Below are 13,253 nucleotides of genomic sequence, written 5' to 3'. Positions count from 1 at the left end.
ACCTTATAGATATTCTAACAAAATACCATTTAAACTATTTAAAATGAGTGAATTATTTGTCCAAAAAAAGGTTTCTTGTGTTTTAAAACACTGGAATTAAGTCATTAATATATATTTTTGACAACCGTATTAAATGTATTTCTAAGAAGTATCCCAAGAGGTACTATTAGGTTGAAACTATTTTACTTCATATATTCTCACATTTCCAAATCAAAATTTATATATTAATATTATAACTTGTCATTCCAAAGTAACATATTGGCAGTACACAGAAGTATATAAATAATGTCTTATGTAAGAACTTCAAGATACACTGAGTGTAACTGACATGTGTTGGATCCAGAAATCATAAATGGAAAAAAGCAATCTCTATAAACATATTTGTAGGTCTCACAGATTTTAGGAAATCATTCTACCTTCTGCATGGAAAGTGAATCCTTGTCTATAAGTCTCTGCAGACTAAACCAAACCAGGGAAGTCATATAGTCAACATGGTGTTTCATTTAGACTCACTACCTCTGCTGTGTATAGTTAGAAAAAAGATGAAAGTAAATGTCTGGTGTTGGAGGCCTGGTAATATTAATGCTTTCAGACTGGTCTTTGAATTGATCTCAGCCACTTACCTGTATGCAGGAAACAGAGATTCAGTGGGAAAGAAAATATGTTGTGGATGGAAAATTTAACAAGGATGGGACATTTAACAAGTCTATGCTTGTTGTGGCTGTGTAAACCTTTCCAAGTCTTTTGTTAAATTCTAAGAGTAAGGTGACAGGGATCATTGTCACAGCACTTTATGGGCTATTATCAACCTGTTATTTTCAATGAAAACTTTTAAGACTTTCATTAAGGTAAATAAATGAAAGATCATGTATATACTTATGAATGTACATATTCTTAATATTATATATACATGTAGTCTCAAAAATATATACATATGTGTGTATATATATATGAATTGCCTGATGTACTAATGTAATTCTATGGGGAAATTTTTTACTCTGGCTAAGTAAAACAAGTCCCAGATAAACTCTCCCCATATACTATTAAAATGTTTCTGTAACATTTATGCAAGACTTTTCTGCTACTGACAAAAATTGGGAATAAAGCTAATAGCTGTACTCATTTCCTTTGTTTGATCAATGAAGACTTAATTTTATGTATTATAGTGTTGATAATGTTGATAGTCCCGGTGAAAGCAATTTCCATTTTCTCATCCCTTTTACTACTTAATACTAAAAATAAAATATTATTTATATAGTTCATCAAGTCAATTTTGTGACCATCTCTGTGGCCAAGTATATTACAGAATGATGCAAGTTATTTAGTTCATAGAAGTCAATGCTGTTCAATACAGCGGTGCTGTTCAGATATTGAGTGCAGTTAATCACAGCCCTTATCAAATGAGTATACATACAGACAGACAATTGTATTAATAAATAGAGTCTCTTGTTGAATTGAATTTTTGATTCTGTTGATCTGGGGTACATCAAATATTCTGCATTTCTGATAAGCTCCCAGATGATGCAGATTATATTGGCTTGTGAACTTCAGCTTAAATAGTTTGGATTTAGACCTCAGTGAATATTACAAATGCAATTTTATTTAGTGTATTCTAATAAATGTACAAAGTAAAGGGTATCATTATGATATCTCTTTACATGTCAACAATTGTATAATATACTTTGCTCAATTCACCACTCATTTCTCTATTCCCTTCCTTTTCTACTTTCATATCTTTTTAAAGTCTAGATTCCACATATGAGAAAAACTAAGATATTTATCTAAGGACAGACCCAATTTTTATTTATTTATTTATTTTGTCGGTCATGGGGCTTGAACTCTGGTCTTGGGCACTGTCCTTCAGCTCTTCAGCTCAAGGCAAGCACAGAACCACTTGAGCCACAGTGCCACCCCAGCTTTCTAGTGGAGATTAGAGATAGGAGTCTCACAGACTTTTCTGCCCAGGCTGGCTTTGAACCATGACCCTCAGATCTCAGCCTCCTGAGTAGCTAAGATTACAGACGTCAGCCATTGGTGCCTGGCCAGATCCAGTTTTTGAGTCCAGTATGAATGCTTGTACAATCTTTGCTTATTGTAACTAAATTTACCAAATTTAGATATAAACTATATCTAATTTTTTAAAGATAATAGCAATCTATTGTGACCTAGATTTCTATACAAAAAAAGGCAGAAATAGGGGCTGGGAAGGTGGCTCAGTGGTAGAGCACTTGCCTTGCATGCCTGAGGCCCTGGGTTCGATTCCTCAGCACCACATAAGCAAAAAGAAAAAAAGCCGGGAGTGGCGCAGTGGCTCAAGTGGTAGAGTGCTAGCCTTGAACTGAAGAGCTGAGGGACAGTGCCCAGGCCCAGAGTTCAGGCCCCACGACTGGACCCCCCCCCCAAAAAAAGGCAGAAATATATTACAGTGGAAGTAACTTACTTTCTGTATGTTGATAAAAGTCAAACTTATTTATAATTCCATATTACATTCACAATAATTTAGAATATAGAATATATAGAATATGTAGAATATAGATAGTTTAGAATATTGGTTTAACAAAAACTGGATAATAAGGCAGAAAACAACATAATAAAAAACTTGAAATTAATTGGAGGAGCCATATTCTTTTTACTTTAGGAAATAACAGCAAGATTTATCATGAATCAGCTAGAAGAAAAAAATTCTTTCATTATGCATGCCATAGAAGAGTATCCAGATATCAAAAACAAAATCTCTAAGGGGAAAAGATGTGTAATATGTGGAAAATTCTTTTTAACAACATGGCTGGAATGTGTTCAGTTTGTTAGTCCATCAGAGGTAAGTGGTGCTTTTATGTGAATATGAATGGGAGATTGTCCTTATTTAAGACAACTCAAACTTTGTATCTAAGGGACTGACTTCTATGATAGTATAACCAGTGTGTGCAGAAAAATCTGATATGTGTATATAATTATCACTATCTTCTGTTTATTTTATATCTAAACTCTATTAGAACACATGCATTCCATCAAAATTGCATGGAAATTAAAAAGTTTTATTCTGCAAATCTCTTTTATTCATCAACCATTAATAAAGCTACATGCTCCTAGGGAGAAGGATTATTCACTAGTCTGTTATGGAGCTATGAGTCAAGAAAAGATTGTGCTGGCTGGTTTGTTTCATCATACTATTCTAGCACACTGAGTATGAGTATGAGCCTACAACAGTATTCCACTGAGAAGATGTGGGTCCTTGGGCAATTGCAACGCTCCTGAGGCCTATTGAAGTATCTACACTAGACGTTTATTTTCTATAATTAATCATAAAATATGGCTTAGGCGATGTGGAGTCTATCGCAACTCAAAAACTCTCCTTCAGGAAAATATCTATACATAATATGTAAATGAGGTTGGCCACGTCCCAATGAAACCTAAATTTCATATTCTACTCACATGACATGAAATAGTTGCCTGTTTCTTTTAACCATTTTTTTTAAAAGTAAAGTGATTTTTAGTTTACATGTCATATGCAAACCGAATGTGAAACAGATTTGGCCTGAGGATCACAGTTTGCCTACGTCTGTTCTTGTCCCGACAACATTTGTTCTTGGCACCATATATTTTTGCTCTGAGTAGCACTTGACCTCTCTTGGGACAGCGAAGTGCAATCGTTGACAATGTGAAATGAATAACAGATGCAGTTCCTGCCATTCTGAAGATTATCATCTTGTGGAAGAGGCAAACATTAAACCAATAAACACACATGCAATTTTAACTTCCAATAGAGTAGTATATAAGTCTCTTAGAACTGATGTAGAAGTGCCATAAACTGAGTAGCTCTAGCAACAGATTCTGGAGAACAGAAGTCCAGTATCAAGTTACTATCAGGGATAGTTCCTTCTGTGGATTGTTAAGAATAATCTGCTCTTAACTTATCAGGCCATCTTCTCCCTCTACGTCCTCCCACTGTCTTTCTTTCATACGAATGTGTCCAAATTTCCCCCACAAATCCTATTGCACTGGGAACTACTCTGAACTACTCTTTTTCACTTGATTGCTTTAACAAGGGCTGTTACTGCGCACCGGAGCCGCTGGAGGTAAAGACTTCACCACATGAATTTGTGTGTGGGTATGTGGGTGTGTGAAGGGTGTGGGGGGGGGAACAACTTGAACTGATACATAAAGGACAACAAGGAATTCATAATCCATGGTTCTAGGGAATGAAGGTATCATTAGACTCAAGAAGTCTTTGTGAGTTGAGTCCGCTGACAACAGTCTCAGTGTGTCTTATCACTAGCCACTCACCAAATTTGAAAAAAAAAATACAGATAACCTATCCTAACCCAGATTGGGTAGAGATAAGGGTCCTGGACACCTACATTGTTATAATGCTTCCAGGGCTAGGAATCTCTGCTCTGCCTTAAGGCTTTCATATCACTCCTGGGGTTAAGGAGCAAGGACTATTTTGTCACTAACACACAGAAAAAGGTCCAAATAATTGGATGAATATACAAATTAATAAATTATCTGGTGACAAGATAAATAATAGTAAGAAAAAAGTGGGGGTAAATGCCCAGTGGAATACAGAGAAATGATAAATACAGATTTTCAAGTGTTGCTTATACTGGACCATAGGTCAGTCTTCAGTAGAGGAGGGAGGTTGGAGAAGGAATGGGGGGAATGAGTAGATTGCAGTCAAGAATGCATTGTACATGCCACAGAACTGAGAAAAATGAGGGAAGGGTTGGGTGAAAGGGGGGGGATGAAGATGTTGAAGATGCATTGTATGCATACATTCCTTTCTTAAGTGGCAAAAGAAACATGAGGGAGGGGTTGGGTGAGAGGGATGGGTGAGAATCTCCAAAGGGGTGACCTTGATCAGGGGGCACTCTATTCATAAACTGCTATGTTGAATGGCACCTCCTTTGTACAACTACCTAAGGAAAATGAAAACAAAATTTTAAAAGTAAGGGTTTATTTTGCCAAGACATTAACAAAAAAATTGGCTTACTATTTCTTACTGTTTGTTTTTCCTTTCCTATTGTTATCTGAAAATGAAATCTGTTTTGCAGATTCTTTGAAAATGGATAAGTGTTTAATAATCATGGATACTTGGGATTTAAATTCTTTTTTTCTTGTGAAAATACTGTACAGAGGGGTTACAATTACATGGGTGGGATTTAAATTCTTAGTACAAAAGTATTATTAATAAAATGCATGCTTTTCAGATGATAAGAAAAAGTTACTTTAGAGCACACTGTGGACTTTTCTCTCCATCCATCTACTTCTTGGAATCTGTGTGCCCAGAGGCTTTCTATTTATCTTATTGGAATCAAGACACGGTCTCTGGAACACAAAGTATTGTGTCACTGAGTCCATAGCTATAGAGCCAGGGTTTGGTCTCTCACAGCCAGTGTTTCCTCAAGGACAGTAGGGACCTTACATGAATGCTGATAAAGTATTGAATCATTCCATTTCTAACTGCTGGATGAGATCATTACTATTTACATTCCAGAGTTATATTAGATTTCTCCGAAGTGTTAATTGTAGGAATTTCTTTCATGAATCAATTCACTATGTGTGCTGCTCATAATCAAGTACAGTAAGCACAACACTTCGTTGTTGTTGAAAAAGTGAGAAGTAGCCTACAACCTGAGTGGGTCATATCATAAACATTCATATACTCTTTACCTAGAGTTTTGAATGTTTAATATTTTATACTAGGGTTTTATTGTTTATAATTTTTTGTTTTTGTTTTGGTGGTACTGGTGATTGAACTCAGGACCTCATGCTTGTTAGGTGAATACTATACTTGTTAAGCCATATCCTCAGTACTATATTCATCTTTAAAAATTAATCTTATCATCCCGGGCCCCGGTGGCTCATGCCTGTAATCCTAGCTACCCAAGAGGCTGAGATATGTGGATCATGGTTCAAAGCCAGCCCAGGCAGGAAAGTCTGTGAGACTCTTATCTCCCATTAATCACCAGAAAACCAGAAATGGCACTGTGTTTCAAAGTGGTAGAGCACTAGCCTCCAGCAAAAGAGCTCAGGGACAGTGCCCAGGTCATTAGTTCAAGCCTCAGGACTGAAAAAAATTAATCTTATCTAAAGAAACTCCTTTTTGACAAAAAAACAACATGACAAGGCAAGGCAATGGCTTTCCTAAAGAGATCAATAACCTCATAGAATGAAAAGAATAGATTCCGATTATAAAATGTATAAACATCTGTGCTTTCTATCAAGTAGAAGGCTTTTATTAAGCGTAGCTACGAGTAACATAATGTTTATGATGCAGAAAACACGTAAGTTATTTTAGTTATACCAATCCACACTTAAGCTGTGGAGGTATCTATTCACTTTTAGGTCAGTACAGGTTTCTCAAGAGTCACTTCCCTTAGGCCATTTACAATCCTGTGGAATGAAGTTGGGGAACTGTCCATGGAATGCACATCACCTAATGTCAGGCATTTCCCCAGGGTGCTCTCCGGAAGGAGGAGGCTCTCAGGATCCCCAGAGAAAGTAATAACTAGGAGATTTAAATCAGCTATGACTGTTGTCAGACCTGCTAAATATTTCCCTCACATTGTCCTTTGCCAAAGCTTTTTAAGATCAGAAACGTGTGTGTGTGTGTGTGTGTGTGTGTGTGTGTGTGTGTGTGTGTGTGTATACTGGTTCTTGGGCTTTAACTCAGAGCCTGAGTACTGTCCCTGAGCATCTTTGTTCAAGGCTAGCATTCTACCACTCGAGCCACCACTCCACTTCTGGCTTTTTTTTGGTAGTTAGTTGGAAATAGGAGTCTCAGGGACTTTCCTGCCCAGACTGGCTTTGAACCATGATACTCAGATCTCAGCCTCCTGATAGCTTGGATTACAGGTTTGAGCTACTGCACTTAGCCAGAAGCACTGTTAAATGTTACACATAATAATCCCCTATTTTCATGAATGAATTTTTGCTTATCACAAACTAGTTAATATAATGAAGAATGATTTAATTGTGAATATAAATCATTTAAAATGAATTCATACCATCACCATCATCCTACTTTGGTATCAGGTTTACACTAATTAAATTAGTTTGTGTTAGCAATTGATAGCCTTAAAGGAAGGCTGCTTTTTCCTTCTTGATCCTGTCATGCACGAATTATATTTGTTCTATGCTTATCCACTTGTACTTAAGGAAAGCAAAAGTAAAAATCAGCAAATGTTTAATCAAAGAAAGCATCCTCAATAAAGTGACATGTGGATTTAACTCTACTAGAAAAGTATTGTGTTTATAAAAGTTCTCAATTAATAATAAATAGCCAGTTAAATTGCTCAGTATTTTACTACTTTGATGTTTTGTATGAAAATGTCGGTCAGGCAAGGCACTGGTGGCTCATACCTATAATCCTAGCTACTCAGGAGTCTGAGATCTGAGGATCTTGATTCGAAGCCAGCCAGGGCAGGACAGGAAACTCTGTGAGACTCTTATTTCCAATAAAACTACTCAGAAAAAGCTGGAAGTGGAGCTGTGGCTCAAGTGGTACAGTCCTAGCCTTGAGCAAAAGAAACTCAAGGACAATGCAGAGACCCTGAGTTCAAGCTGCAGTAATGGCAAAAAAAAAAAAAAAAAGAAGTTAACTCAGTGAACTCAGTGTTTCTGTTAGAAAGCCTTGGAGTCTTCACAGCATTTGGCTGTTTACTTGCTTCTTACTGTCTACATTGACCCTTGAAACTAAGTTTAAGGAATATAAGGACCATTTTGCTTTTGTTCACTATTTTAGTCACAAAGCTTGGCACAGTATTGGGCATATTTTATTTCTAATGAGTGACTGATGAATCAGAAGATCTGAATTTGAATTCACCTTCTCCTATTAATTTATGAATGTATTACATCAAATATAATATACAGCAACATCTAGCAGAGCTTCTACCACTGAAAATTAATGTCAAGATCTTAAAAAAAAAAGAACTGGCCTTAACTATATTAGCAAAGACAACATAATTGTTTAAGAGAAATTTGAAAGTTAAACCTAACTTAACATTATACCTCAGGAGAAAATAACAATTGTTAGTGGGAAAATGATGACAAAATATATATTAGTCCTTCGGATGGGAGTCAATACGTAATGTTGGTTGCACTAATCTATCTGTGAATTGGTCAAGAGACATTTAGCATTTAGTGGCAATAGTTGCCAAACACTTTGCTTTCTACTAGTTATGTTTTGAATACCTTGGACAAGTTGCCTTGTTCACTTTTTTTCTAACAGATTCCTTCTCAAAATCATCTGATAAACTGCTAACCTAATCTTAAGTCTCTCATGGAGAAATTACAACCTACTAAAAGTAACCAGGGCCGATATTTATTGGTGTAGGTCTGATACCGTAGTGTTACTTGGAATTGCTCATACTTGCTACTTGGTATTTAAAACACTCCTGGGCACTAATGAGAAAACCCAAATACAAAGAAGTCAATAATTTTACATCTACCAAGTCATCAAATAGAGACTCTGAGGGAAAAAAAATTTTGTGTGAAATCTTTGTTCTTAGCCAGACATACTGGACTATCTTTAAGCTTTAAGCTTAGTTATTATTTATTTACTGCAAATGGATTTAAGACATTTATGCATAGGGTCTACTGTATTTTTTAAATTTGTGTTTAGTAAAAATACTGTTTAAACTCAAAGCCTTGTACTTGCAAAACGTATGTTCTACCACTTGAGCCATGCCTTCAGTCTTTTTTGATTTCATTATTTTTCACATAGAGTTTTGGTTTTGATTTTTGCCCAGGCCAGCCAGGCCTGGCCAGCCTATTTTTGCTTCTCTGTAATAGGCATGTACAAAGATTTTTTTTTTAATTGGCTAAGACACAGTCTCACAAACTTTTTGCCCATACTGGCTTCAAACCATGATCATCCTGATCTCAGCCTACTGAGATCAGGATGCTAACTAGCATTATAGGCCTGACACTTGTTTTTCTTTATTGTTGTCTAAATCATCTAATCTGCCTATCTTTAGTTCATCAAACTTACTATTGTTAACATCTGCTAATGTGGAATTTTTGGCTTTTAGGGTAAGACCAGAGATCTCCCATTCAGGGTTAAGATAAGGTTAAACAAAGTGCTTGGTTACCTGTTCAAACCTATCAGATAACAGAATTAGGGCTTCAGCTCAACTGATAGTTTATGCTTTCACCTTCAGATGATTACATTTGGAGATATCACCTGCAGATCTTTTTTTTTTAAATACAGTAAAGCATATACAATTATATGTTTAACCATAGTATATACAAATAAATTCAATGATTGGTAGTAATACAATTGATTCCTATAATGGCCTTGATGCAATTGGAAGATCATCAGGTGAAAGAGTTTCTTTTTACATATGAAGTAGTACACAGAATCAGTATATAGATAGGAAAACATTAGTATAGGATTTTACACACACACACACACACACATGCATACACAAACACAGATACATGTACAGTCAGGTAAATATTAGTTTTCCTAAATAAATAAAATGAAAATATAATAGTTGCATAAGGATATTTGTTATTTGTAAAAATTTCATTTAAAAATTAAAAAGGAAGTTAGAATTCATTTTTAAGGCAAAATATGAGACCAATATAAAAAAGTAACAGAGGGACATGAAACCACAGAATGCATCAAAAATATAATGGTTAAAAAACATACTGGAGCCGGGCGCTGGTGGCTCACGCCTGGAATCCTAGCTACTCAGGAGGCTGAGATCTGAGGATCGTGGTTCAAAGCCAGCCCGGGCAAGAAAAGCCATGAAACTCTTACCTCCAATAAACCACCAGAAAACCGGAAGTGGCACGGTGGCTCAAGTGGTAGAGTGCTGGTTTTGAACTGAAGAGCTGAGTGACAGCACCCAGACCCACAGTGCAAGCCCCACGACCAACAAAAAAAGAAAAAAAAAAAGAAAGGCAGCGGGCAGATGAACAGAGAGAGGAAGGATGGGCTAACGCAGTTACAATACTCAATGAACAGATGTGAAAATGGAACCCGGAAACTTGAGGGATGGGTGGGCGTGGGAGAGATGGAGGAGAATAGTGGAAGGGAAGACTTTGATCAAGATACATAACAAGATGCATAAAGAGGAATTGAATGAAACTGTGTTCCACTTCTTAACTATCTCTTCAGGAACTACATTTGAAGAATGTTAACGTTTATTGTACATACTTGAGCAGAAAGGAAGATCCCATTTGATAATGCCTATGTCAGGCTTCTGTGTTATGCTTTATAATGTATGACAATGTTCTGCCTGTAGCAGTGTTTGCTCCAGATGATAGAAATCTTTGTTTTTACATAAAACAGAAAAACCCTAATATATAATAATAGCTTCTATCCAGGTGAATATAAAATTAGGTCATGTTTGTCTTCAGAACTATTAAGATGACAATTGGGAAATCGTCGATAAAAATGTTACCCAGTTTCCAATATTAATCTTTAACTCATTTGGTTGCTTTTGTTCTTTTCCTACATGTTAGAGCTCTGTTAGCGTGTTAGCCCTTAGCAATTATCGGTAAGTCCAAAATAATTGATATTTCAATATTAAACTCCTAAGAATATAAATCTTTGAAACACCAACAAAAAATAATCCCTTTTAGTTACTACTAACTGGGGCCACATTTGAACTAGTAACCTAAATATTCTCATAAAACCCTTTCCAAACCCTTAAGTGATCCTGTGCTCAAGATATGCATTTGATGGTTTTCATTTCTTATAAGAAGTTTCATTAGTTGAACTTAACATTTCCCCAGATTCCTTTAAAGTTGGAGCACACAGGGAGGAACAGTTTGGGATATGAACTCTCAACCCTGTATTGAATGATGTAATGTAATTAAACCTACCCTCAAAAGAGAAGATTAGAGTGAATAAGTCTCACTACAAATGAGTGAAAATGCTCATCTACTTTATGAAAATAAATGAAAATTTGTAGCCTTAATTCCTTTTTTATGACAAGCTGCCAGTAATGAAACATAATATAAGGTTACATTTAATAATTTTACTCATTACTTATGGAGTGAAATCTTACTTTGCAGTAAAACATTATTACTGTTAAGATACCACTGACATTAATTTACAGAACTGATCATTTCAAGCAGTCAACTGTGAAAATGAATGTAGGTTTTAAAACATTTATGCAGTGGTTAGTCAATTTAATGTGCATTAGGCACTAGGATCAGAAGGCATTGCATTTTGAGTTCTAAATGGTCATGAAAGTAATATGTATTTATTGTTCAGAAGAATTGAGATGGTAATGTAAGTTCCTTATTATTTTATTCACAAGATCTCAAAAGACAATTACAGTATAAATGAACTTACACACTGTGTTTTGATCACTTCTATTCCCATTAGAAGTCCCTCAATTCTCTTTTTTCCCTGATAGAACTCTCTCTATTGTTCTTAAACTGCTGGAGAAATAAATCAGAGTATTATATTCAGTATATATATATATGTATATATACACACAAACACACACATATATATATAGATACATATATATTTCATCTAAAGAATTTCGCATTATATTCTGTTTCAGTTCATTTAACTAGAGTTGTTCTTTGCACATTTGAATATATGGTGACTCTTCCTAAATGGATCAGTTAACTTCAGAGGACATTCATTACCAGCACTGTCACTCCTAGCTTAGAGGAGTGGTCTTTCTGCATACACATCTTTGATTTTAGAAATTATTTGTAATCTCTATATAAACATTGTGGGTCGACTTTAAGTAGGAAAATCGTATGTTCAGTACAGTGCCAATGAGTAGGGACAGCTACTCAGTCCCAAGTGGTTTAACATGAGAGTTTAAATTCTAAAGATGTAAGACACTAGCTATCAAAGCTAAATGCTTAATAAGTGGTAGAGATCAGTTGCTTTCTGGGCTTCAAAGTGACAGGGGAGATGACTGCAGGTTGTCTGTTCTAAGAAATGCCCTTAACCAGGCAGAGACCAGGCTTTGAGACAGGTGGAAGTCAGACATATGGAGCGGGAAGCAGAGAAGATATCTTAAGAGAGAATGTATGGAGGAGAAAGAGTCATGTCCACAGAACAGTGAATCAATAAGCATGGATGGGAATGGTGGGAGAAACATTATTTAAAAAATGACTAAAAATACCACAAACCTGACAAAAAATAAGGAGCTTGAACTTAACCCTGTTTGGAAACAATTGTCTCTCTTTCTTTAAAGATAATACTGATAGAGATAGTCTTTCTTTTTTAAGTATTAATTTACTTTATTGTTATTATAGAGGTGACATACATAGGGGTTACATTTACATAAGTCAGGCAATAGGTACACTTTCTTTCATATAGTGTCATCTAATCCCTTATTCCCTTCCATTCTCTCCCTTCCTTCTCCACCCATGAGCTGTATAGTTTACTTTCATTAATACCCCACTTTCATTAGTGCCTTCTACTGCTACACCTTTTCATATGTTTTCCTCAGATTCTGTGTCCTCCTCCCCACCCTCCCACAGATGTGTACATGAATATACTGTATATGAGGTAAAGATTACAGACCCATCAGCAAAAGAAAAACCAAATTAAGAATAGGGTCATTTGTTTCCATATATTTGGAGTTTGTTTCAGTATGTGTATAGTTTTATAGATATATGAATAAGAGGCGCTTGGGTAGTGCATCTTTGATATTCTCTCCTTTGGTCTCACTGTTGTTAACTCAGGTGCCCCACCATAGATGTGTGGTACCTTTACAATGGAATTTTACATAGTCGTTAAAAAGAATAAAATAATGTCATTTGCAAGGAAATGGATGGAACTAGAACAAATCATCTTAAGTGAAGCAAGCCAGGATCAGAGAAACAAAGGGCACATGTTCTCTCTAACATGTGGAAGTTAGATCTAAAAAGCACTTGGATATGACGATTTTCTCAAGATTCTAGATCTAGTCCTTCTAGGACTTGTTTTCCATTTTCTCTTCCCACTTAGGATTAACCTACCTATCTCATAACCACACCTGTAAAGTCACTTTTTGACGTGTGAGGTGACATACATATTGAAAGGTACAAGGGTATCATGGGAGCTGATGTTGTATTGCTTACCATTATACCTTTTAATGAGAAAACAGAAAATCATCTTACTCTCCTTTTTTTCTTCCATCTACTACACATATGACTTAAATTTCAATCAACTTTATGCTGTAAAATATAAGTACATATTTCAAGATTTTCTTTCTTTTTTTCTTTCTCCCTCTCTTTCTCTATCTCCTTTCTCTCTCTTTCTCTCTTTCCTTCCTTCCTTCCTT

General features: G+C 35.7%; 1 protein-coding gene across 1 annotated transcript in view; it reads left to right on the top strand.

Moving 5' to 3' along the window:
* The window catches only part of Lrrc69 (leucine rich repeat containing 69), a 69,850-nt gene that overhangs the window by 50,892 nt on the left and 5,705 nt on the right, over nucleotides 1–13,253 (top strand). Inside the window, exon 7 of the mRNA XM_013012453.1 lies at nucleotides 2,639–2,818. Coding sequence (XP_012867907.1) covers nucleotides 2,639–2,818 — 180 coding nt within the window. The remainder of the gene's footprint in view (nucleotides 1–2,638; nucleotides 2,819–13,253) is intronic.

Source organism: Dipodomys ordii, unplaced genomic scaffold (assembly GCF_000151885.1).
Source record: "Dipodomys ordii isolate 6190 unplaced genomic scaffold, Dord_2.0 Scaffold17, whole genome shotgun sequence".
NCBI classification, from domain to species: Eukaryota; Metazoa; Chordata; class Mammalia; order Rodentia; family Heteromyidae; genus Dipodomys; species Dipodomys ordii.
This window is presented reverse-complemented; position numbering and strand designations above follow the sequence as displayed.